At 42.7% G+C, this 24089-nt stretch overlaps 2 protein-coding genes across 2 annotated transcripts in view; both read left to right on the plus strand.

Moving 5' to 3' along the window:
• Nucleotides 1-24061, plus strand: part of LOC121932698 (nucleoplasmin-like) — a 58718-nt gene extending 34657 nt beyond the window's left edge. The window contains exons 2-7 of the mRNA XM_042471599.1: nucleotides 16065-16158; nucleotides 17629-17711; nucleotides 18058-18177; nucleotides 19725-19818; nucleotides 20739-20965; nucleotides 23724-24061. Coding sequence (XP_042327533.1) covers nucleotides 16065-16158; nucleotides 17629-17711; nucleotides 18058-18177; nucleotides 19725-19818; nucleotides 20739-20965; nucleotides 23724-23747 — 642 coding nt within the window. The 3' untranslated portion in view covers nucleotides 23748-24061. The remainder of the gene's footprint in view (nucleotides 1-16064; nucleotides 16159-17628; nucleotides 17712-18057; nucleotides 18178-19724; nucleotides 19819-20738; nucleotides 20966-23723) is intronic.
• Nucleotides 2772-4998, plus strand: ADRB3 (adrenoceptor beta 3). Its single transcript, XM_042471598.1, has one exon. It carries the CDS (start codon nucleotides 2895-2897, stop codon nucleotides 4206-4208), a length of 1314 nt encoding a protein of 437 aa, XP_042327532.1. The 5' UTR covers nucleotides 2772-2894; the 3' UTR covers nucleotides 4209-4998.
• Nucleotides 24062-24089: the final 28 nt, after the last annotated feature.

Genomic DNA, 24089 nt, shown 5'->3' on the forward strand with positions numbered 1-24089 from the left:
ACCTGAATTAGAGAGATGCAGAGGGCCAAGCTACATCCACGTTTTTCAGTGGTTCCCTTGGTTTGCCATTGCTCACTGATGAGGTCTCGCTTCTTTCCCAAGCCACATCCACACGTAATAACCTAATAATCTAATAATAATAATAATAATAATACATTTTATTTATAGACCGCTATTCCGCAATAATCATAGCGGTGTACAGTAAAAATTGCAATACAATACAATACAAAATACAAGGTGATAGTTAAAGTAGGGAGAAGTCTCATCCTTCAGGCTGTCCCTGATGGAGCTGGGTCTGCCTGATCGCTCCCTCTCAGGCCAAGATGACAGTACCATTTTAGCAGTCTGATACCACTTTAACTGCCCTGGGTTCACCCCACACAATCCCCAAATTTGCAATCTGTAGTATCTGACACCGAAAGAAGCGATCTCATTTTATCTTCCAAGGCTGAAGTTGGCTCCTTATTCCTAGATCCCAGTTCTGCAATTGTCCAAAACTTCCAAACAAAGCCAAAATCATAGAGATGGATAAAGAGATGAGGCTTAAATGCTCCTGCCCCCAAAATTCACATTTCAGATGCCATCTCTCCCTGTTGGGATTTTTTTTTTTTTTAAAAAAAGGTCAACCAAGAATTTTGGAAATTCAGGAATAGTAGCGGTTTGAGTGTTGGCCTGCAATTCTGGAGATCAGGGTTCGATTCCCCGCTCAGCCATGGAAACCAGCTTGGGCAAGTCCCACACTCACTATGCAGTATTTTTGAATACACAGAATGTTCTTTCTTTAAGCACCTTTGCCACCTTTTGTTACCTTTATGTGTCATTTTCCAAAATGGCTTAGTATCCTGAGCTGAGGAAGGGAAGACTAAGAAGAATGACGCAGAGCAACAGCCAGCAGCAGCCAAAGCACAAATGCCATCTTCCATAGAGGTGGCTTCCAAGCACCGTTTTCTTTTCCAAGGAGATGTCTACGTTGCCAATGAGTAAGTCATAAAATGCCAATCTTTCCTCTCCTCCTCACTCTCTCCTCCTAAAGCAAAGTTTCTCCCATACTTAGAGTAGACATCCGCTACTACCCCCCCCCCCCAAATCTATGGCATTGCTCCTGCCAAGGCAAACTGGCACAGGGCCCATCGCTGAGACACATTTCAGCACCTCCAGTCGTTCTTGCTTGGCTTCAGTTTATTGCAGAAATCATTGCAAGCGTTGCTTTTGACTTCATAGGAGCCCTTGGAAATGTTGCATCCTGGACTAGCACTCCTAGACAACATGGTGTAGTGGTTTGAGGATTGGACTATGACTCAGGAGACCAGGGTTAGAATCCCCCGCTCAATCATAGAAACTCAAGAGGAAGGCAAGGGCAAACCTCCTCTGAACAAATCTGGCCACAAAAACCCCATAATAGCGTCACCACAGGACTGCCATATGACTTGAAGGCACACAATAAGAACAACAACTCCCAGATTCCCCAGACCAGCATGGTCAGTCATAAATTGGGAGTACTGGGAGCTGTAGTCCAGAAAGGTGACTTAATAGAGCTCTAGATTATGCACTTTATGCTTGAATTCCTCCTTCGATGTATAGGTTCACCAGGAAAGACATTACTTTCTCTTCCTCTGTGATTTTACAAAAGTGGTTAAGGGCACCTATATTTTTCTTTCTGCCTTTTGCTCCTTTTTAATGTAAATCAGAGAAGAGAAAGAAAAAAAGGAAGAAGAGGAAGAAGAAGAAGAGGAAGAAGGATTGGAGGACTGGCTGGGTCTCAACATATGGATCAAGAAGAATTATTGTGTTTCTTTTTTATTATTGCTGTTGTTGAAAAAGACAACCAGAAAATGGAATCAAAAAGAGGAAAAGAAGATCACGTACGGATGGAGAAAGAGAATTTCAACAAACATAACAGAACGACATGACAAAAACAATGAGAAAAATGACCAAGAGATCCGAAGAAGGAACTAATGGAAGCTATATGGATGTCATGAATGTGAGGTGGTTCTAAGATGTGTGTAAGGATCATGGGATGGTATGAGAGGGTGTGTGTGTGCGTTGTTGTTGTTTTGGTGTGTGCTTGCTTATTTGTTTGTATGGTTTTAATCACTATTTGTGAATCAAAAGAAAAGAAGAGGAGGAGGAAGAGAAAGAAAAGGAGGAGGAAGAAGAGGAAGAAGAAAAAGGAAGAAGAGGAGGAGGAAGAGAAAGAGGAGAAAGAAAAAGAAGAAGAGGAAGAAGAGAAAGAAGAAGAGAAAGAGAGAAGAGGAAAAAGAAGAAGAAGAAGACGATTAGGAAGAAAAAGAGGAGGAAGAAGAAGAGGAGGAGGAGGAGAGGAAGAAGAAGAGGAAGAAAAAGAGGAAAAAGAGGAAAAAGAAAAAGAGGAAGAAGAGGAAAAAGAAAAAGAGGAGGAAGAGGAAGAAGAAGAAGAGGAGGAGAAGGAGGAGGAAGTAGCGATAGAAGAAGAGGAAGAAGAAGAGGATTAGGAAGAAAAAGAGGAGGAGGAGAAGAAGAGGAAGAGGGCTTGGAGGGCATCCTCATCCCGGGGGCCTTCCCTCTCTCTCCGTCGGAGGGCCCTAGAGGCGGGCACCATGCCCACCCTCCCTCCCTCTCTGGCTCCTGGAAGGGCTCCTCCTCCAAGTGATGCCCCCCGAAGGAAGGGAGGGGATGGCTCTCTCTGGCTCTCTCTCTCTCTCGGAGTCCTGGCTGCCTTCCTTCCCCGTCGAGGCGCCTGGAGTCTTGTTCCGCGGAGCATGGGGCGCCTGGCTAAGGCAGCAGCAGCAGCAGCAGCAGCAGCAGCAGCAGCGTCCTCGAAGAGTCCGCAAGGCAGGGCAGTGCCTCGTCCGTCGAGGGGAGCAGCCAGCGCTTGGGACTAGAGGCAGAGGCCAGAAGGAGGCGATCTGCCCCCGATGGCCCCCTTGTGGCCCCCCAATAACGGGACCTGGACGGCGGGGCCCTCGTCCAACTGCTCCTGGGCGGCGCTGGGGTCCCTGGGCCGGCAGGGGGCGCTGGGGGCGGCCTTGAGCCTGGCGGTGCTGGGGACCGTCGGGGGCAACCTGCTGGTCATCGTGGCCATCGCCAAGACCCCTCGCCTGCAGAGCCTGACCAACATCTTTGTCACCTCCTTGGCCTGCGCCGACCTGATCATGGGTTTGCTGGTGGTGCCCCCGGGGGCCACCTTGGTGCTGAGCGGCCGCTGGCCCTACGGCACCCTGGGCTGCGAGCTCTGGACCTCCCTGGACGTCCTCTGTGTCACGGCCAGCATCGAGACCCTCTGCGCCATCGCCGTGGACCGCTACCTGGCCATCACGGCCCCCTTGCGCTATGAGTGGCTGGTGACCAAGGGCCGGGCCCGGGGGGCAGTCTGCCTGGTCTGGGCCGTGGCCGCCTTCATCTCCTTCCTGCCCATCATGAACCACTGGTGGCGCGACGGGGCCGACGAGGAGGCCCTGCGCTGCTACCGAGACCCCCAGTGCTGCGACTTCGTCACCAACATGCCCTACGCCATCCTCTCCTCCATCATCTCCTTCTACGTCCCACTTTTGGTCATGGTCTTCGTCTATGCCCGGGTCTTCGCCGTGGCCACCCGGCAGCTCCACGCCATCGAGAAGGACAAGGGCCGGTTCCTCCAAGAGAGCACCAAGGGCGGTCGGCGGAGGAGGCCCTCCCGGGTCTTGCTGGCCATCAAGGAGCACAAGGCTCTCAAGACCTTGGGCATCATCATGGGCATCTTCACCCTCTGTTGGCTCCCCTTCTTTGTGGCCAACATCATCAACGTCTTTGCCAGGTCCCTGGTCCCCGACCAGCTCTTCCGCTTTTTCAACTGGTTGGGTTATGTCAACTCGGCTTTCAACCCCATCATCTACTGTCGCAGCCCTGACTTCCGATGTGCCTTCAAGAAGCTGCTGTGTTGCCCTCAGAGCATGGATTGCCGCCTCCGTGCCATCTCCAAGGACCTCCATGGACAACCTTGTGCCTTTAGTCCCCAGGTCTTCTTGGAGAAGGAAGGTGCTCCTACGGCCATGAGGTCCAAAGAGGAGGAAGAGGAGGAAGAAGAGGATGACAATGGCACCAACAGCACCAGCAGTGGCTCCAGCAGTAGGACTGGAGAAGCAAAACCCTTGTACTTCTCCAGCAATGGGCACAGCGGTGGTCAGCGGCCTCTGAGGAAAGCCCAGCTCCAAGGAACGCAGGTCACTTTGTGCCCGCAGCTGGAAGAGTAGGTGTCCCGAGAAGTTAGTGGGTTTATGGGACTGGGAGGTAGGGACAACTAAGTATTATGTACCTCAATGCTTCCCGGTCTATAATAATGTGGGGGCCTGGTGTGCCAAGGGCCTGGCACTAAATTTGTACCCGTTAGGTACAACTGATTCTTTCTTTCCCAGAAATGTGCCAGGGACTGGCAGACAATAGCTCAGGGACTGGCACCCATTCATGGTCCACCATGTTTGAGTAGCACTGATATGTACATGAAATGTCTACATTTCTTGGCAGCAAGATAGTATGGGAGGGATCTGGAAAGGAGTGGATTCAAGCATGGGGTGTGAAGGCATTGTACAATGCTGGGACAGGTTTCTTTGGAGGTAAATCGCTGTTGTGTTCACTGAAGCTCACTCCCAAGTTGCTCCCAAGTTGAGTGTGTTAACTCTAGGATTGCAGCCATATTGTTCAGAGTGATGGCCAGGAGGCTACTGAGGAGTAATGGTTAGACAGTGTTGGACATGGGATAGTCTCCTCAGCCATGAAACTCACTAGGTGGGGCCAGGAATACTCTTTCAGTCTGTCCTACCTTACAAGGTTGTTGTGGATATGAACACACTGGAGGACAGGCAGGCAACAAATACATAAATAAGCACTGCTGCATCAGGGTTATGGGAGACATAAGTCAATGACAGAGCCTCGATTTTGCATGAAGAGGATCCCAGGTCCTGACAGATCCACTTAAAAGGATCAAGAAGAAGGTGATAGGACAACTGCAACTGGAAAGTTGAGAGGTTGAAGTAGACAATACTGGAGTAGATAAATAAAGAATTTTTGACTTAATATGGCCACTTGCTATACAGGCGGAGGATTCTAGATGTTGTATCAAAAGAGTGATGTTTCTTAGCTCTGAATAAGGCTGCTTGCCTGGTGCAATCTCAACCAACAGCAACTGAGCTACAAAGAGCTACAAGCCCTGTTTACTTTTCCCCTTCATGATGCTCCATCACACCTCCTTTTTGGGAAGAATTTTAGCTTTCACCAAAGAGGCAATTTTGTTTCTTGCTTTGTTTCTTCTCTTCCCCAAGAAAACTGAACTGTAGGAAGTGCAGTGGTTTAAGTGATGGGCTAGGTCTCCAGGAAACCAGAGTTTGAATTTCCACTCAGCTATGGAAACCCTTGAGCAAGTGGTATCTTTCCAGGTTTGTTGTTGTTGTTGTATGCCTTCAGCTTGTTTCTGACTTATGGTGACCCTAAGGCGAACCTATTATGGGGTTTTCTTGGCAGGTTTTTTCAGAAGGGGTTTGCCATTGTCATCTTCTGAGACTGAGGAGTTTGTCACACTGGGCTAATTTTGGCATTAAATCACATTTATTTAAGCATCCTGCAAATAAAGAAAGAATGGCAAGTAATTGTGCAAATCATTTTCACATGCAATTGCATAAAGTGATATCGGAAATGCATTCTCGCTGAAATCCCAAAAGTAAAAAGATGCGCATGAATACTTCTTTGTGACCACTTTAATGGCAGGTTTTGTGCGACATTGTGTGAAATCATTTTGCATAATTAGATGATTTTCCTGGGATATTCAGGGGATAAACTCCCGATCTCCTTCGTGTGATAAACTCTTGAGGCATGGAAACCCTTGACCAAGTGATATCTTTCCAGCCTTAAAGGAAGGCAGTCCCCCCCCAAAAAAACCCAAACCCAAATCTTGCCAAGAAAAGCCGATGATAGGGTTGCCAAACGTTGGAAATTATTTGAAGGCATCCAGCAAGGAGCCTATCTTCCCCAAAGTCTAGCTTGTCCTGATTGATGGCTTCCGAAAACAGCCTCCCCAAAGTTGAGGGTCTCAGGACTGAGATGATGGATTTCTCTTTATAACAATGACATTTGTATATGGTTTGGAGGGGGAAAGGTTGTCGAAAACCAGACTCTGGGCATCATTACTGCTTCAGATATCGAGTCAGGATTCATTTTTCATCTTCATTTTTTCACTCCACGCTGTGTTCGACTCTCTGAGCTTTTTATTATTATTATTTGGACTACAACTGTTAGAAACTCATTTCCAACATGGCCATTTTTTTGAATGACAGCTCTTCAGATAGTTGAAGATTGCTAACAGTCTCCTTCTACTCTTTTCTCCAAGCTAGGTTAGGGAGCTCTTTCAGTCATTCCTCACAGGACTTGTTTTCTCGGAGAATTTCTGTTTAAATTAATTCTAGAGCATGCAGCTTTCAGCTCATTTTATGAATATGCATCTCCTCTCTGTGTTATTGGTGAGCATCCTTAAAAAGCAATCTCCCCGAAAGCATATTTAATCGTAGGGAAGATTGCAACGACTGTTTTTATACTGTGAACTCCCGAACACTGGAACAACACATTAAAAAAGACATTGCTAAACTGTTTGCACAACTGTTTGATTTCCTCCTCCTCTAGCTCTACAGCATTTTATTTATCAATGTATCGATGATCACAGGTGACATAGAGAAGGCAAACGGCCTGAAAGAACACAATAAATACCAACGACTGGGGGTGGTTGGGAGATTGCAGGATTTGGAATCCAGATAGGTAACTTTGCCACACTATGATCAGGAGTGCATTCTTTACAACTCATGGGAATTTTTGGCATTGTAGTCTTAAAAAGTACTTTCCAGCCTCAGCCAACTGCAATGTTCAGGATGTATACAAAACTTCAGGAACTAAAAAAACACACAACAACAACAACACAACAACAATAGTAATAATATTTATTTCTTACCTGCCTCTCCTGTGGACTGAGGCAGGGATCTACAACACAAGAATGCTGAATTTTTACTTTGGAAACAAGACTGGTTTTGGAGAATGCTGACATTTGGAAAGACTATAGAAGCATCCTTTCCCTTTTTCTTTAATTTCGTTTGATTCTCCCCCCCCGAAGAAATGTTTATATATCTGCACTCCTTTCTTGTTTCGTGGAGCAGAGTCAGCACCAGGACTAGCTTCTGACTTTTCCCTTTATCTGGGTCTTACAGATGTGCTACTTGCATTTTTCTATTGAGCTTTTCGCATCAGTTGGCATGTTTAATGCTGAGACACCAACTCTATTCTTAGACATTGTGGGAGTCTTGATGTGTGCGGACATGTTTCTTTTTCTCACGGGACCAAAAATAATGGCCTTTACAGACTGCCAAAAAAAGCTGTTTCGGGTCTTTTATGGAGGTATGCGATTAAATGATGCATGGGTCCTAAGAGCGGAGGTTGCACCAAAGACACACTCATTCCTAAGCATGGAGGGCAGCTTTTGGTGCAGCTTCCGGTTCTTCGGATGCATGCATCATTTAATAGCATACAACCCCCAAAGAGACCGACGCAGAGCTTTTTTGGCAGTCTGTAACAGGCCAATGTTATCTTTCTCTTGTTGCTCTACACTACAGAAATAATTCCAGTAGACATCACTTAAACTGCATGGTTCATATTGTGGAAAATTCTAGGAATTGTAACTTGTGGGACATCAAGCCTCTCGCCAGAGACTTGGTGGGAGAAGGAACACAAACCAGGATTCTATAACATTGAGCCATGGAGTTCAAGTGTGTCAACATGGATTATTTCTGCAGTGGAAGCAACCCATGACAGCTTTCCCACATGATGCATTTGGAATATGTTGTCATATTCTAGTGTAACAAGGAAAGTGCTCTTTTGTTGTAATGTGGGAACCAATACAAGACAGAAATACCATTAGGAAAGAAAGTACATGCCTTACTCCTGGTAAGCAAATGATATGTCATCTATCACATGCTCAGGCTTACCGTTTCCCGGAATTTGCTGATTCTTACATAGCACAGTGAAAAAAATAGAATCTGCCACCAAAATATATTATTGCACATACTGAGCCTAGATTTATGTATTAATTAAGTATTAGATGGTTTTATGGTTTAAATCTATGTTTTGCACACCTCAAGCCTGGAAAAAAGGCAAATAAAAATAAATTATCCTCTCCTCATCCCCTTTGTCTCAAATGGGGACGAACCAATAGCTTTATAAAAGATCTACCTCTAGTGGAGATGAAAATGAACGATGTATGTAAGTGGATATACACATATTTTCATATTTTGCACCCATTGCAAGCAGCCTCTGATGATCAATTGCCTGCATTTCAGAACTGACCAAACTAGACACCATTGACTAAGACATACTGTCAATTATCATCCAAAGATCAATGTCGTCGCTATGACTAATTATGGCTCTCGTAATTAAGAGGAACTCTTTTCTATCTCCTGCTACATGATCCTTATTAAAAGAGAGGACAAAAATTAAACCTGGGATATAATGTAAACAATAAAGAACATGCTTATCATAAACTTAAGGTTTCCTGGGAGTTAATATTCACAAAACACAGAGGATGTTTCCTGTTTCAAGCTGACTTTAGTCCAAATAGTCCTGCACAATCTGCATACTCTGGCTGCAGGAGTGGCAAACCTCTCAGTGAGTTTCTGGAGTGGCTTTAAAATTTTTAAATAGCAAAACATTCCAGACCTTACGATTGCAAAGGCACTGCACACACAAATCCCAGGATTCCATAGCATTAGCACAGCAGTTAAAGTGTAAATCGGGGGCTTGGAGGAATTTTGTAGGATTAAGTTAGGTTGGGTGCGGGAAAAGGCTGCATATGCAAGCAGAAAAATTCAGTTTATTATATTATTATTATTATATATATTAAACCTTTATTATGAAGCTGTAAATTTAAACAGCGCTGTACATGCAATCTTTTTAGGAAAACCGCTAACTAAAACGATGCATGTACAAGCGGTAAAAATACAGGCCAATAAAAAAGGTTAAATAATAATAATAATAATAAAATAATAAAATAAATAATAATAAAATAATAAAACTGCATATTTCTGACCTGCAATGCATTCTTCCCCACACACCTAATCTAACCACAAAAATTCTCAGAAGCCCCTCCGCTCCTTAGGTGACACCATTGAAGTGGGAGAATACACACACATATATGGCCTCTCCAACTGAACAAAAAACTGCTCTTAAGGGTCTGCTTCAACTGATCTGAATTTGCAATTATTAAGGAGGTTTTTACAGGTACAAAGAAAGATGGGGATTAAACAAGGCGAAAGAGGTGCAACGATGCATTGAACATTGCTTTGTAGACCTATCCCAAAATTTGAACAAAATTAATTACTACTTGCTTTAAAGCACAGTCCATTCAACAAGACCCATCGATGATGAAAAACCTTAAAACCCAAAAGAATGCCGGTTTGCACTAAACTGATTTAATTTGTTGTTGGCTTTCAAGATACCAACAAAGACGAAAGAAGGACATCAATGTGAGTGGAGAAGGAAGCAAAGAAAAATGGTGAAGTAAATTGGGAAAAACTGAAGTAGCTTAAAGATACAAAGAAGTTGATAATCTGGCCTCTGTTACCTGTGCTTTGGAACTCTAGTTAGGTACTGTAATTTCCTAATGCGGGCTCCTTGAAGATATGAAAACTGCAGAAAGCAGCTGTGCTATCAAATGCATTATTATTAATTCATATTACATTGGGGTTTCATCATGAATATTTCGACTGTTCTGCCAAGTGTTGTGAGAACCACTGGATTCTTTGTAGCTTAAAGACCGAATACAAGAGGGTGACTGCCTTCATCATATACGTATATATAAATGCCTATACAGTAAGACCTCTAGTCATCATTTAAAAATGCATGTGAACAACAAAGATTCAACTGGATTCTGGGAATTATTTTCAATCATATAAATAACTCTCAGCTGGCACTGAAAGAAACAGCCAGAGAGTAATCGTTTCTACACTGGAGTTTGAATGGAGTGAGTGCACTGCAAAATTCTTAATCCAATGCTTTGGTCTTATGTTGGAATGAAACAAAAGAGTTACTCCCCATTTCTGTAAGACATCAGAGGCGACATCATAAGTACAGAGAAAAACACAGAAAGGCTTTCTGTCAACAAGCTACAAACAGAGAATTTTATCTCTGGTGTTTATCCAGTAATCTTGCTACGCCTCAGGAATCCAGCTTCCATATTGGTGCTAGGGACGGAGTGATCATGCTCACCATGACACTCATCTTGTCCTTAGTGCTTGCTGTTGTTGTTGCTTCAAGTGTTTCCCTAAGTACCTATCATGGAGTTTCTGGGGCTGAGAGCGTGTGTCTCAACAAGGTCACCCAGTGAGTTTACATGTTAGAAGGAAGAAACCAAACCCTGATCTCAGAAGTGTTGTCCAACGCTCAAATCCATCGACGCTGGATTTCAGTGTTTACTGTCTCTAAAAATATTTACTGCCTTATTTGGAAAGCCGGGAGAAGAATCCCTTATACTTGTGCCATTCCATTTGATTTAAACATGGGGTCTGGAATCTTGGCGGTGGAGGGCTGATGGAATTGCCATAAAAATGGAAAGGCTGAACTTAATCATAACACAACACTAGATATAGCGCTGCAATCAACCTTTACCGCCAGGGTGGCCTTTGAAATCCGGGATTGCAGTTCAGCAACAGGCATTTAAAAATCCTCAGGCAGAGAGTTGTAGTTCTCAGCAGACCCAAATCCAGGATTCCATAGGATGAGCAATGCAGTTAAAAATGGAACATAGTGCTATAACGGGGAGCGTGAAGGGAAAGCTAGTTGTTAAGGGGCTGCCCTGCAGACAAAGAGGCTCATTTCTGATCTTGAGGGTTGAATTTTCCCCTTCCATTTGAAATTTCTCTGTCATACAACAAGTTCATTAGCAGCTGATCTTGTTCAAAACCCAATTCAAGGTGTCCAGTCCACTGCATGCTCAGAGCTGAGGCGGAGCACACATGGCTTAAGTGCCAAATGTTTACTCTACTGCTGTTTTTGTGCCCCCTTGGGCCCTTGTCTCACTGAAAACTCAAACTTGCAGCCAAATAGACTGCGTTTAAGCACTTGTGTTAAGAAAGATTCAACATTCCCGGAAAAACCCTGAAGGAAAAGAGTATTTTCCATCTAAAAATGTGATGTAATGCACCTTACTTGCCGTTTTACCACAGAAGACAGTTTCTGAAAACCAGGACGTGGGACTTTCCCACTTCCAGCTGCCACTGAACTTTGGCTGCTGGACATAATGGTCTGCAAGAAGATCCAACAGCTTCAGACCTGAAATGGTCTGTCTTTGGTTTAGAGCCACTCACATCCTCTTCCTCCCTCTTTTGCACAGGTACACCAGTGTTCGGCCGTCATTTTCTGAAATCAAACCTGTGCCTCTTAGATTGCTTTTGCTTTTCTTGGCTTGAAATCCTGGATTTTGGTAGGAAGAGAAGAAACAAATCCCTTAGTTCATTGCCCCCATATGGGGACTCCACCTAGAAGATCAGTTATGCAATCAGTTCACACACTTGCTTATTGATTTCTGCCTTGTCTGTTTGTTGCTTTAATGAAACTTAAGCCTGCGTTGATTTATCAATGACAGACTAAATTGCTGTGTTGGATTAAGTCCTTCTGGCTTTGAACTCACGCTCAAAAATAGACTGATAGTTTCCTTTTCAAACGTGTTTTGTCTCTCTCATGTTTCAGGACTGCAGTGATAGCTTTGCTGCTTCTCTTTGTACTGAATTCTGGCTTCCTCCCCAAGTCTCCAGCAGTCTGAATCCCTTGGATACTCATGAAGAAAAGTAACTTCTTTACTGAACCAGTTTGTTTCAAAATGAGAGTGAAGGCTGTGGATCTTACACAGACAATCGAAAGATTTTTTTTATTGTTGTTATTATTATTATTATTTGAGAAGTACAGCCTGGTGGAATCATTGACATTAATTTATAGTTTCTGTAAGGCTAACTCAGCGCAAACCACTGTACAGATCCTCGAAGTGATGCTGTTCCTCTAACTCTTGTTTCCTTTGTTCGGAAATGCTCAGTGCTACTGTCAGGACTGGTTTGACATGGAACTACAAATCGTTTGTCAGTAGTCCCGAAGTAAACCACTAGTATGAATGCCAACTTGGCATGTATGGATGTGCATCTTTTTTAAAAGCTGACTCAGGTATTTTGAAATATATTTAATTTTCCTCCAGGAAAGAAGCATTGTGAAGAGCAAATGGTCACTTTAAAGCAAGCCTGATGGTGGGTATACCTTTGCAAGGGAGGGAAACCTGGAGGATGGAGGAGCCTACAATCTTCCTGATGTTGTTGATCTGCAGTTCCTATCAGCCCCAGTTGGCACAACTAACAGTCAGATATACCTGGAGGGCTGCAGGATCCTCCAAATCCATCTTATTATGGGGAGGGGGAGTTGGGATTTTTTTTAAAAAATGTTTTGTTTAGTAACAATTATCAAAGATCCAACAAAGCTAATGAAATGTAAGTTTTCCTAATAAACACAAAAACCTCAACCAAAATCTGGCTGTTTTTGCCACTCCCTGTGTCTGCTATGGCAGATGTCATAAATGCACAAGGAGACTTCCAAGACTTCTAGTCCATCACTGCTAGGGGTGGATTTGGAAGGGACACTTTCATGTTGCTCAAAGGGATCATGTAGCACCTTTCATAGACTTGAGTTTACCAACTTCTCCCTTTAAATTAATCTCAAAGGTGCTACATACTGATTTTCCAGATTCACACAGTCTTTGATTTCTTCTTACTATGACTCTTTCATTCCTTTTCCTTTCTGGAGAACTCTTCTGTCTTTAACACCAACCAGCTTGACTGGCAGAATTTCAACAGGTATAAATTATCCCCTGGTGTCTTTTGTTCAAGCTGAACAATTATTGGCAAGTGCTAATCTTTTTCACGTTTTTGTTTTGTTTTGGATAGCTCCTCACTATTAGAACAGGGATGGGGAACACATGGACATGGAAGTCAGTGAGGAAGACTGTGGTGGGTCTATCAGTTAGGAGCTGGTTAGACAGCCTTGGTGGAAAAATCTACCTCTCATGCTTGACTGAACAGAGGGGAAATTTCAAAGAAGACTTATTGCACTACAGCTCTCAGAATCCTCTATCCAACATATTCCAGGGTTGGACTGTTTGGGAACGTCTTGCAACTGTGGTGTAAAATTAACTTTTCCAGGGTGTGAAATCTGCTGTAGAACCCCCCGAGTTGTACTAGTATATGCACTAGTGGAAGTGTGTCTACTAATCCGTATGGAAAGTTATATCATAGAATCACCTTTGCATGCAAGGAACATTACAGATTTTTAGTGCTTTCAGGAAACAGTTGCAATTGAAGGGGAGGGTGGGGGATCTTTTGTAACAGTAATGAAGAAGAGAGAATTGTAGTAGTTCCAGCTTACTTTCCACTCTGGCGGCATGGTGCTGGAACAAAGAGTACTTGCTGAAACCCTTTCCTTCAACAACTACAAGGAACCGTCCTCTGCTGTGTTTGAGAACCTTATAAAAAGATATTTTAAATAAGGATGTAAATATTGCTAATTGTGCTTCTGTTTCTTCCTATATGAAATCCCCCTCCAGTGACCAACCTGCATTTTAATGTATATAAATAAGTAAATAAATAAATTGCCTAAAAGCCTTGTGAGTGTTGAAGTAAACCAGCCCTTTGAAGGATCACAAACAGTGTTGCAACTATCCTTTTTTGTTTCCCATTTTACTCTGATCCTACAGTTATGTAACTGTTTATATACACTGGCAGCTTGAAAACTATGTACTCCATCAACACACTTGGAAAGTGGAATGTAATCCATTAAAGCTCATATTAAAATATACTGGCTAGTCTTGAAGGTAGAGAACCAGTGTGACACCGTGGTTTCAGTGTTGGACTACAGCTCCAGAAACCAGAGTTCAATTCGCCAGCTTGGATCTTGGGCAAGTCACACACTCTCAGCCTCAGGGGAAGGCAATGGCAAGCCTCCTCTGAACAATTCTTGTTAAGAAAATCCCATGATAGTGTTGCCTTAGGATCACCATAAGTCAGAAACGACTTGAAAACACACAACGACACGCCTTTAGGGTACCACAAGACTCCTCTTTACTCATCCACTCCCTTCTTATTATACTAAAACAGACAAATATAATATAGGCATCTCTTTGAAAACTGCAAAATGTACCATTTGAAGTACTGTACTCTGGCTTCAGCTTGATCACCCCCATTGAAAGCTGTCTATTGCTGCCATCTCCTGGATACAGTTTGCAATTCCATGAGCAGGGAGGGTGAAGACTGGCAATGATATTGGAGGCATGCATGCCCAATTGATAATTAACTAATAATTAATTAATTCCCCTTTGAAAACAGAGGAGAAACAGAGAGTTAAGGTAGCTGGAGAAGACTGATCTTATCACTGTGGCACCTTTCACACTACACAACTATAGCACTTACACTGATACCCAAACTATGGCTTGCCAGGTGTTTTGGACTTCATTTCTCAGAGGCCTCAGCTATCTTGGCCAATGGTATGGGATTCTGGGAGCCAAAGTCCAAAACACCCAGAAGGCCAGAGTTTGGGAATCATTCAGCACTTTATAGCACTATGATTATAGCACTAATTGCCATGGCTGCATCCTATGGGATCCTGGGATTTGTAATCCAGTGATGTGGTGACTTAGTGGTTAAGATGCCAGTTCTGTTGATCAGAAGATTGGAAGGTTGGCAGTTTGAGGCCTGACTGCTGCATGATGGGGTGAGCTCCTGTCACTAGTCCAACCTAGCAGTTTGAAAGCATGCAAATACAAGTAGATAGATAGGTACCACTTCGGTGGGAAGGTAACCACGTTTGGTGCAGTCATGCTGGCCACATGGCCACCACAGGAATCCTCAGACAATGCTGAGCACCACCTCCTACAGTTGGTTACGACTAGACATTCATGTCAAGGGACTACCTTTACCTTTTGAGGCACTACATCTCTCTGGCTGAGAATTCCAGATGCCCCTCCCTAAACCGCAAATCCTGTCCTGTCCAAAATTGCTTAGTGTGGCTGAAAAGAGACTCTGCACATGTTCAGAGGTATTGGCGTTTATGCATTCCCCAGTGGTCAGATCAGGAATCTTAGCTCTCATACATGATACTCTAGTTGTAAGCCTGGGAGTTCTCATTTCTGGAGCAAAGAATCAACCAGATTGGTTTTATAGTCAGTGTTAAACCTTCCAATCCACCTCTCCAGTAAAAAAAAATAAAAATCAAAAGCACAGGGTGTTTGGGGAGCGATTTCCCTTTTAATTCCAAATATATTCCAGGCAAATATATTCCAGTTTTTTGCAAGTGATGTCTAAGAGTCTTGGTTTCTGTGTTTCTTTTTAAAATCCAATAAATTAAGCTTCACTGAACGAAGAACCCTTTAAGAAAGTGGGAGTAGAGGGTGTGGTTCTACTTTTGGGAAAGGACATGGGGAGGAGTTTTGAAGCCTTTCAACAGATGTGTTTTACATTTCTTCAGTTCCACTAATACAGTAAGTAGCAAGATGGTCATTTTTATTAGTTTTTCCTCAAATGTTGCTTCTATGTCCAAAGAACTTGTAGATAAATAACTTGAAGCAGACATTGCCTTAAATTGAGACGTTATGATTTTCAAGTCTCTTTCAAAGACAATTTCATTTACTCCTTTACTCCTTCCATGAAGTTTAGCATGAAAGCATTTCCTTATTAATCTTCTGCATATTATTATTATTATTATTATTATTATTATTATTATTATTATTATGTGTGGTCCTTCATGCCTCTTCCTTTCCTGAATCTCTCTTGCACCGCTGGTATTTCTCTCTCTATGTATGTCCAGGTTGACCATAATTTTGCTTGCATTAATGCTATGGTCCTATAGTTGTTGAAGTCTCCTTTCTTGTGGATGGGGTTGTATATTGATCATTTCCTATCTTTATGCAAAATAAAATTGTGAATTCATTCTGAATGGACAGTATGTCTGTTTCTTTCTGCTATTATAATTGTCTTTGTTTGTGCTTGTCATCCTAGATCCATTTTGCATTGCTGCAGCCCAGCATGAGTTTCCTTTCTTTAAGTTCAAGCTCATCCTCTACAAATGAAAAACCAGTGGTAACCCTTTGGGGTAATATTGTTGCTTCCTTCTTTTGAAATCACACAGCTTCCTACTCATTTACTGAAAACACATTCTCTATAGCCATTCTCTAAGTCCCTGGATCAGGCCTGGAGAATGTATGGCTTTCCAGATGTTTTGGGCTACAATTCCCATAATATTTGGCCATGAAGGCTGGGACTTCTAGTGGCAGTAGTCAAGAGCATCTGGAGCACCATAAATTCCCCACCTCATCTCACAGGTTGTCAGTATGTTGGTGGTCATCCTGGGACTCCCAGATTCTAAACAGCACACAGCTACTATAAGCTCCAGACAGCATGTTGGCAGCATGCGATTTTAGGCTGCATCAATAAAAGTATAGTGTCTAGATCAAGAGAAGTAATAGTGCCACTATATTCTGCTTTGGTCAGGCCCCACCTGAAATACTGTGTCCAGTTCTGGGCACCACAATTCAAAAAGGACATTGAGAAACTGGAGCCATGTGTCCAAAGGAGGGTGACTAAAATGGTGAAGGGTCTGGAAAGCATGTGCTTTGAGGAATGAGTTAGGGAGCTGGGGATGTTTAGCCTGGAGAAAAGAAGGTTAAGTGGTGATATGATAGCCCTGTCCAAAGAACAGGACCCGGAACGATGGATGCAAGCTACAGGAAAAGAGATTCCACCTCAACATTAGGAGGAACTTCCTGACAGTGAGAGCTGTTCGACAGTGGAACACACTCCTTCCCTGGAGTGTAGTGGAGTCTCCTTCTTTGGAGGTATTTAAGGAGAGGTTGGATGGCCATCTGTCGGGGATGCTTTGATTGAGATTTCCTGCATGGCAAGGGGTTGGACTGGATGGCCCTTGTGGTGTCTTCCAACTCTACAATTCAATGATTCTATGTTTGATGTATTGAATTCCACTTTCAGATTTCTTTCATTTGTGACTGCTTCTCATAGGATGTCTACTGCTGGGTGACACTCTTCCTAGTTCTCCTTTTGTGTGTCAGTGTGCCAGAACTGTTATTATTAGCCAGCTCAGAAGTTTGGAATTCATGGACTGGATACTAAATATTTTAATTGAATGAGTCTAAAATCATAAATGCTGTAGAGTCCTTTCCCCCCACTGCTGTGGTGGAACATGCGTGGGACCATACCACCATTTCTCACTGAAGGTCTCAGAATTGATCCTAGTATTTCCTTAGATTCTTGAGGACCTTGAGTAGACCATTATAGAACAGATGCAAGATATCCCTTCAGGTTCTTCCCTAAAGATAAGAAAAGGATATCCCATAGATAACACAACATGAGCTGTTAACCATGACCTAGATATGTCTTGCTTTCCTTTCTTCTACAGTAGTATTTCTCTGGTTGATTTCTGTATAGGTTCTTTTCTAATTTGTGAAACCTAAAGTATATCTATCTATGATTTTGGCAATGTAGGCTATTCAGCGTAACAGTTGGCAAGTGGGAAGTTACACCTGTGGCCTCTTTGTGTTTCCTACAGGCTGTGAATTGAATGACACAATCAGGAAATGTGTAGTGGAAGTAGATGATGATTTATTGGAACACCTTGTGTACTTGAAAACGGTAAGCTGTTACATACATGATGTGTTACCATCATCTCATTACATTATCTTGTACAGGATGGATTTTTACTTCTTCTGGATTGATTTCAGATTCTGCACAGCTTCCTCTGAAATCATTAGTCCTCTTTGAATCCTGTGGCCTTTCAAATGTAGCCAAACTCAAGTTCCCATCACCTTCAGCCAAGATGACCAGTAGGCATGATGGAAGCCCATTCCTGCCCTTTTAAGCAGTTCTCTTATTGGCCGCACTGTATGACCTGAATATCACCTTGCCTTTATAGAAAGGCGTTCATTAAATCTGTGGTCTCTATTGGCAACTTCTGGTGCTGTTTGTTTCGTTCTTCTAGGTATCTCTGGGTGAAGATGCTGATGACAAACTACATGTGGTTGCTGTGGAGTCCAAAAACATGGTCAGCAGCCTCAAGCCAGTATCACTTGTGTCACTAAGACACTCTGTTCTGCCAATGGTAATGCTATAGAACAATAAACTACACTAAAGCATTGAGACAGAAATATCTCAGTGGCATGTTGAATTATGCCCTCATTCTCTTTCTGTAATACATCCACAGACACATACACTTCTCCTCCCACCTTATGTTCTTATGACTGAGACAAATTTTTGGAAGTTCAATCCCAGAAGCTTGTGGCCATAATGTTGGAATGATATATTTCAGAAGTGCAGGAATTCATCACGACACGTCCTGTAGTTGTGTTTCACATTGGAAGTTCAATAGTGAGAGCAACCATGTTGATACATGGAAAAGAAAAGAAAGCTGAAACAGATTGGGAGAGTAGTGACTTTTGCTGAGCCTCTTTGCATGTCATCAAAGCACTTTTGTTCTCTTCCAAAGGGAGACAGTTGTAAAAGTGTACCTTTTGTCATACTGTAAAAACCCGTTTGGCAAAAGGCATGCTTTACAACCGTCTCCCAAGAGAACGGAAGTGCTATGACAGCATGCAGAGAGGCAAGGAGAAAGATGCTACTCTCCTGTTCGCTTTCAATTTTCTTTTCTCATGCAATCAGGATTTTATTCGCCCTAAATGGAAAAGCTAAGCCCCTCATCCCAGTGGTGGAATGGTACTCACCTACATGGTTGAAACTGCCATCTAAGCTGTGCCCCTTTTGCTTCCTAGTGCACACATTATCACCGTATACCTCCGCTCCCTCCGCAGCAGTTAGGATCTGTTCCTCAGTAAGGGTAGGTTGGTTTTTCTAGCAGCCAGGCCTGGATTGTGCCTCCACTCCCCTGACCCCTTGTCTGAGGAGAGTTCAGGACTACACATGCACTCAATCCATTGTGAGATCAGTTCCCTATCTATCCATTCCTATTAGGATGGAAAGCTGGGAGAAACCAAATAATGTTCTTTTACAGAGACAAAACAAAAAGGGAAAAAAAGCCCCCTCTGGCAAAAATAATGAGATCTCCAGCCATTCCTGAACATTGGCTCTGCTAGCTGAGACTGATGGAAATTACTATCAGTATGTTTGGAGAGATCCAAATGTCCTGCCTCTGTTTTAAACAAGGAGTGAGGGGTTTGTAGCCTTTTAGATACTGGCAAGAGCCAGCATGGTAGTGGTTTGAGTGTTGGACTATGGCACTGGAGACCAGTTCAATTTCCAGGTTGGCTGTGAAACCTACTGGGTGACCTTGGGCAGGTCATATGCTCCCAGCCTCAGGAGAAGGCAATGGCAAACCTCCTCTGAACAAATCTTGCGAAGAAAACCCTACGATAGTGTCGCTTTAGCATAAGTTGGAAATGACTTGAAGGCATGCAACAACAACAACAACAACAACAACAACATACTACTGGTCTGCAGTTCTCATTGGCCCTACCCAACATAGCCAGTGGTGAAGGAAGATGGAAGGTACCATCCATATTTCCCATCCTGGGACCCCACTGTAGAAGAAAATGCTCTGTGGTGTATTGATATTGTGTTGTTGTTCCTCCATTGGTGTTGAATTTGGAATTATATATATATATACTAAACTGTGGCATCTCATTTTTAAAACAGACCTGTCTTCATGGCTTTGAATTTATGCCCCCTGTTACCTTTATCCTGAAGTCTGGGACTGGGCCAGTCTACCTCCATGGAGAACATCTGATCTGTGAGTGAAAACTTGACTTCATGAATGAGTAACAAGATGTTGGAATGGGAGAGGAACAGGAACTGGGTGGTTGACTGGTGGTGTGGTTGTTTGCCTTCACATTGTTTCCTACCTGTGGCAACCCTAAAATGAAACTTTCACAGGGTTTTCTTGGCAAGTTTCTTCAGAGGTGGGAAAGAAATAAAAGTTTATTATTTTTCATTATGGTTGCTGTTTATCAGCTATATTATTTATTCATGTCATGTCATTTATAGGCTGGTTTTCTTTATTCAAAGCAGTGTACAGTTAATAAATGAAGGGAAGTACGACCCAAATTGTAAAACATTCAAGCTTTGCTGAACAATGTCATTTCACAAAGCGCAGCTCTTAAAAACACTCCTGTCCGATATACATACATACATACTGTACATACGAAATAAGTATAATGAGGGGGCAGAATTGAAGATGTTGGACAGGAGTGTTTCTAAATTTATCTTGTTTCTAAATTAGAAATTTCTGAATTTTGTTCTATTTCTAAATTGCTACGAATAACCCTGCCTTGAACAAAACACGGCAATGTTTACCGAAAGGCAAGAGCTTGAGCATAGCCAATATATCACTTCTCAGCATCATGGGATTTTTTGAAAGTTCAGCCTTTGCTGTCATTGTGACATCACAGCCTGATCTTGCTTCCATTCTTCTTGCCTCTCCATCCATCAGTCTTAGCTGGTACAGCGTTCTTTGTGCAGTTAAAAGACACTGTCTACCCTCTCCTGATAACAGAAAACCAAACTGCCTCCTCATCTGTGATCAAGAGTTTAACTCCTTTCTTCCTTTTGCCCAATTGTCAAGAGCTCTTTGGGTGATGACCTTCAAGAGAGCACAGTTGTGGTACTGGTGGCTTATTTATTTGGTGCTTCCTTGCAATTCTGTTCTCCAAGTGGAAGATGTTTCTGACTATGAGCCGACAGAAGAAGACGTTCCACCAGATGAAGGGGAAGATGACACAGATCAGGGCAGTCCTGAGGAGGAGGAGGAGCAAGAGCAGGATCAGGGGGAGGAGGAGGAGGAGGAGGAGGAGATGGACACCCAGGAGGCCAATGAAGAAGAGGTGGAAGCAGAGACGGCCAATGAGGAGACGGAGGCAGGCAATGCAGAGTTGGAAGCGGTAAGTTATGCTCGCTTATACATGTATATGATTCCTGGTCACCAAGCATCCTTTTGGTAAGGCAGGATAAAAAGACATAGACATAACTATATTTGGAAAGACCAAGTAACCAAATGGAATTTAAATTAAAAATTATTTTATTTAGTTAATTAAAATAATTGCCTGCTTATAGCCAGTGGCATCACTATGGGGTCCAGGGGGTAAGGACTGCATCTGGTGACACTCCAGAAGAAGGGTGACACCCAGTCGGATCTTCTTCCCACCGCCGTATCAAAAGAGAAGGTTGAGTGTGCCCTTCTTGCTATCGCCACCCCCTTATTAGAAACCCTTGGCAGCCCTCCATTGCACCAGGTAATACTTGGGATGGCAGCACCACTGCTAACAGCAGCACCCAAACCCAAGTTAAATCGTGATTCAACTGGAGGAATTTGAGGAATGGATCTAATGGCACATAGCCTGGTCTTTGGACGTTAGATAATTGTTCAGCAACACAAAGTCTAGCCAAAATATATGTGTTCTTGGATTTTAAATACCAGCTGATTTCTTTAAAACAAGGCTGGACATCTTCAGTCAGTCAGAAATTCAGGGAATTCCTAAGCCTAGACACAGCCAAGTGAGAACCATAGGAAATAGTGTCCCCTATGTATCATGTGTACATACCGCTGCTCATCTGGGAAGAGGCCATCCCAGCATGTGATGTCTCCTGGGACTATATAGTTCTTTGCTGTTTCTGAGGAAACGATTGATTTCTCTAAAATGTGAAATATTCTGTCCTAATCCTGCCAGGTAGATACTGTGCCAGGGGGCAAATGGCCTTATCATTCATGACATGATGCTCTTTAAGGCCACCTAACAGAATTTCAAACTCCTGTCCTTTCCTATTACATTCTTACTCCTTGATGACTCTGGTCTCAGGTGAAGAAGATGGGGGCAGAAACTATTGTAATGGAAGAACAGGTATAGTGGCCCCTTGTTATATGCTGGAGTTTGGTTCCAAGATCCCCCGTGGATAACAAAATCTGTGGATACTTAAGTCCCATTAAATATAATGACATAGCAAAATGGTGTCCCTGATAAGAAATGGAAAATCAAGATTTGATATTTGAAATTTATACTTTTTTTTGAACATTTTCAAACTGTGAATGCTTGAATCCGTGTATAAAAAATCTATGTATAAGAAGGGCCAACTGTATATCTCAATGCCCTCATCTAAAGGAGAGTAAGCAAACAACACACTTGATTAGTATTTATTGGGAAAGATCTCTACCCAGTTGATGTCTACCCTGAGGCTGAGAGTGTGTGACTTGTCCAGTGTCACCCAGTGGTTTTCTATGGCTGGAGATTTGAACCCTGGAGTCCTAGTTCAACACTTCAACCCTTACCCCTAAACTAACAGGGGAAAGTTAATGGAATAGAACTGCCTTTCCTTATGTTCTTATGCTGTAATAGAAACTAAGGTAAGTCTCTTAGGAAATGAAAAGGTGGGGAGAATAGGACAGAGCAATATCATATTTCTCTTGTGCAGAGAAAGCAAATCCTATGGGGGCAGAGAAGGGTCCAATTCAGGCCCATCATCTGCAGTTTATATGCCAAAATTTGAGTATTAAAAGTAAAAGAAATTTGCTAGCATCCTGTTTGTCGATGAGTAGAGCAGAGCTTTTCTCTTGTGGAAAATAGATGGTTAAAATCTCAGTTCTTCATAGCACCTTGATACTGCTCTTCAGCTGACTAGACTTCCAGAGTACAGAATGGGCATACCATCAGGGATGTAGCCAAGGGGGGTGGGGGTCCGGGGGTCCGCCCCCCCCTTTCATTAGAAAAAAGAATGGTGTGTGCTGCTGCGCCGCCGCACTCAAGCCCCATTATAATGGTGGCACTAAGTTTGGACCCCCCCCCCCTTCCTAAAATCCTAGCTATGTCCCTGATACCATAGTTCAAGGTTAGCAGAGCCTGTGCTTTTCACCAAATCTATCCCGGGTTCAGTCCATGAAAACCAGATGAGAAAGATTTCTGCCTGGAAAAGTGGAGAGCTCTGCCAGCAAATGACACAGATGGATCAGTGGTTTGACACCATAAAACCAGCTTCTTGTATTCCTAACATCTTACTGTTGATGTCTGGCACCAGTAATGGAAAAAATCTTATTAATTGTCCATCTCCATTCATTCACATATTTTCAGTATCCATTCTTCTTGTGTTGATATATTTGATTCTTTCCAATATACAGCATGCACTATTCCACCCACAGTTACCATGTACAATATATATATTTTTGTAATTGATTGATGCATATTGTTTTAGCTATTTTAAGTTGCTTTGAGTCCCATATTTGGGGGGGGGGGGAGTGGGAGATAAATAGGATGCAATGTGGCTTTTTCTCATTTTTCATTGCACATTTTTCATTTGCTTTTGTGAACAGTTTAATCTGTTGTAATGTCGACCTTTTGTAGCCTTTTAATCATACTGTTTTTCATTTGTATTGTTTTATTGTTCTTATTTAATAAACTCAAGTTCCAGTTTTGGGTGAAAGATGGGGTATAGAAGAAGAGGATGATGATGATGATGATGATGATGATGATGATGATGATGATGATGATCATCATCATCATCATCATCATCAATGACAACAACAATATTGCTTTAAAAATAGGCTATTTAAAGAGGTGGTGAGGATGGTAATCATCTTCCAATGCAGATATTCAGTTTCTGCCTGCTGTTTGTTTTAACTCTAGAGCCAATCCTTGGGTTTTGTCCCCTTAGGAAGAAGCAACTAAACAACGATGATGTCTGGTTTCCAATGATGATGTCTGGTTTCCAATGATGATGTCTGGTTTCCTTGTCATAGCAAGGATCGTGTTGAGAAGATCTGCCAAAGGAACGATTTCAGAGCATTCCATATGCTGCGAGTGGATTATATTACGCAAGCTTGATTAAAGATTTGTTACCGAAAATGTTGGTGCTCTCTTCTGGTCTGTCATATATTCTAGATTATTACCAAGGTGGAGGAAGGGGGAGCATGTCACAAATATATTTCAAAATGCATACATCTGGATGTAACATGGTGATATTAATGACAAGCTCAGTACTTATAAAAATGGGCACCCTTCCATGTTTCAAGGTAAGAGT

The sequence above is a fragment of the Sceloporus undulatus genome, chromosome 6 (genome assembly GCF_019175285.1).
Source record: "Sceloporus undulatus isolate JIND9_A2432 ecotype Alabama chromosome 6, SceUnd_v1.1, whole genome shotgun sequence".
Classification (NCBI taxonomy): domain Eukaryota; kingdom Metazoa; phylum Chordata; class Lepidosauria; order Squamata; family Phrynosomatidae; genus Sceloporus; species Sceloporus undulatus.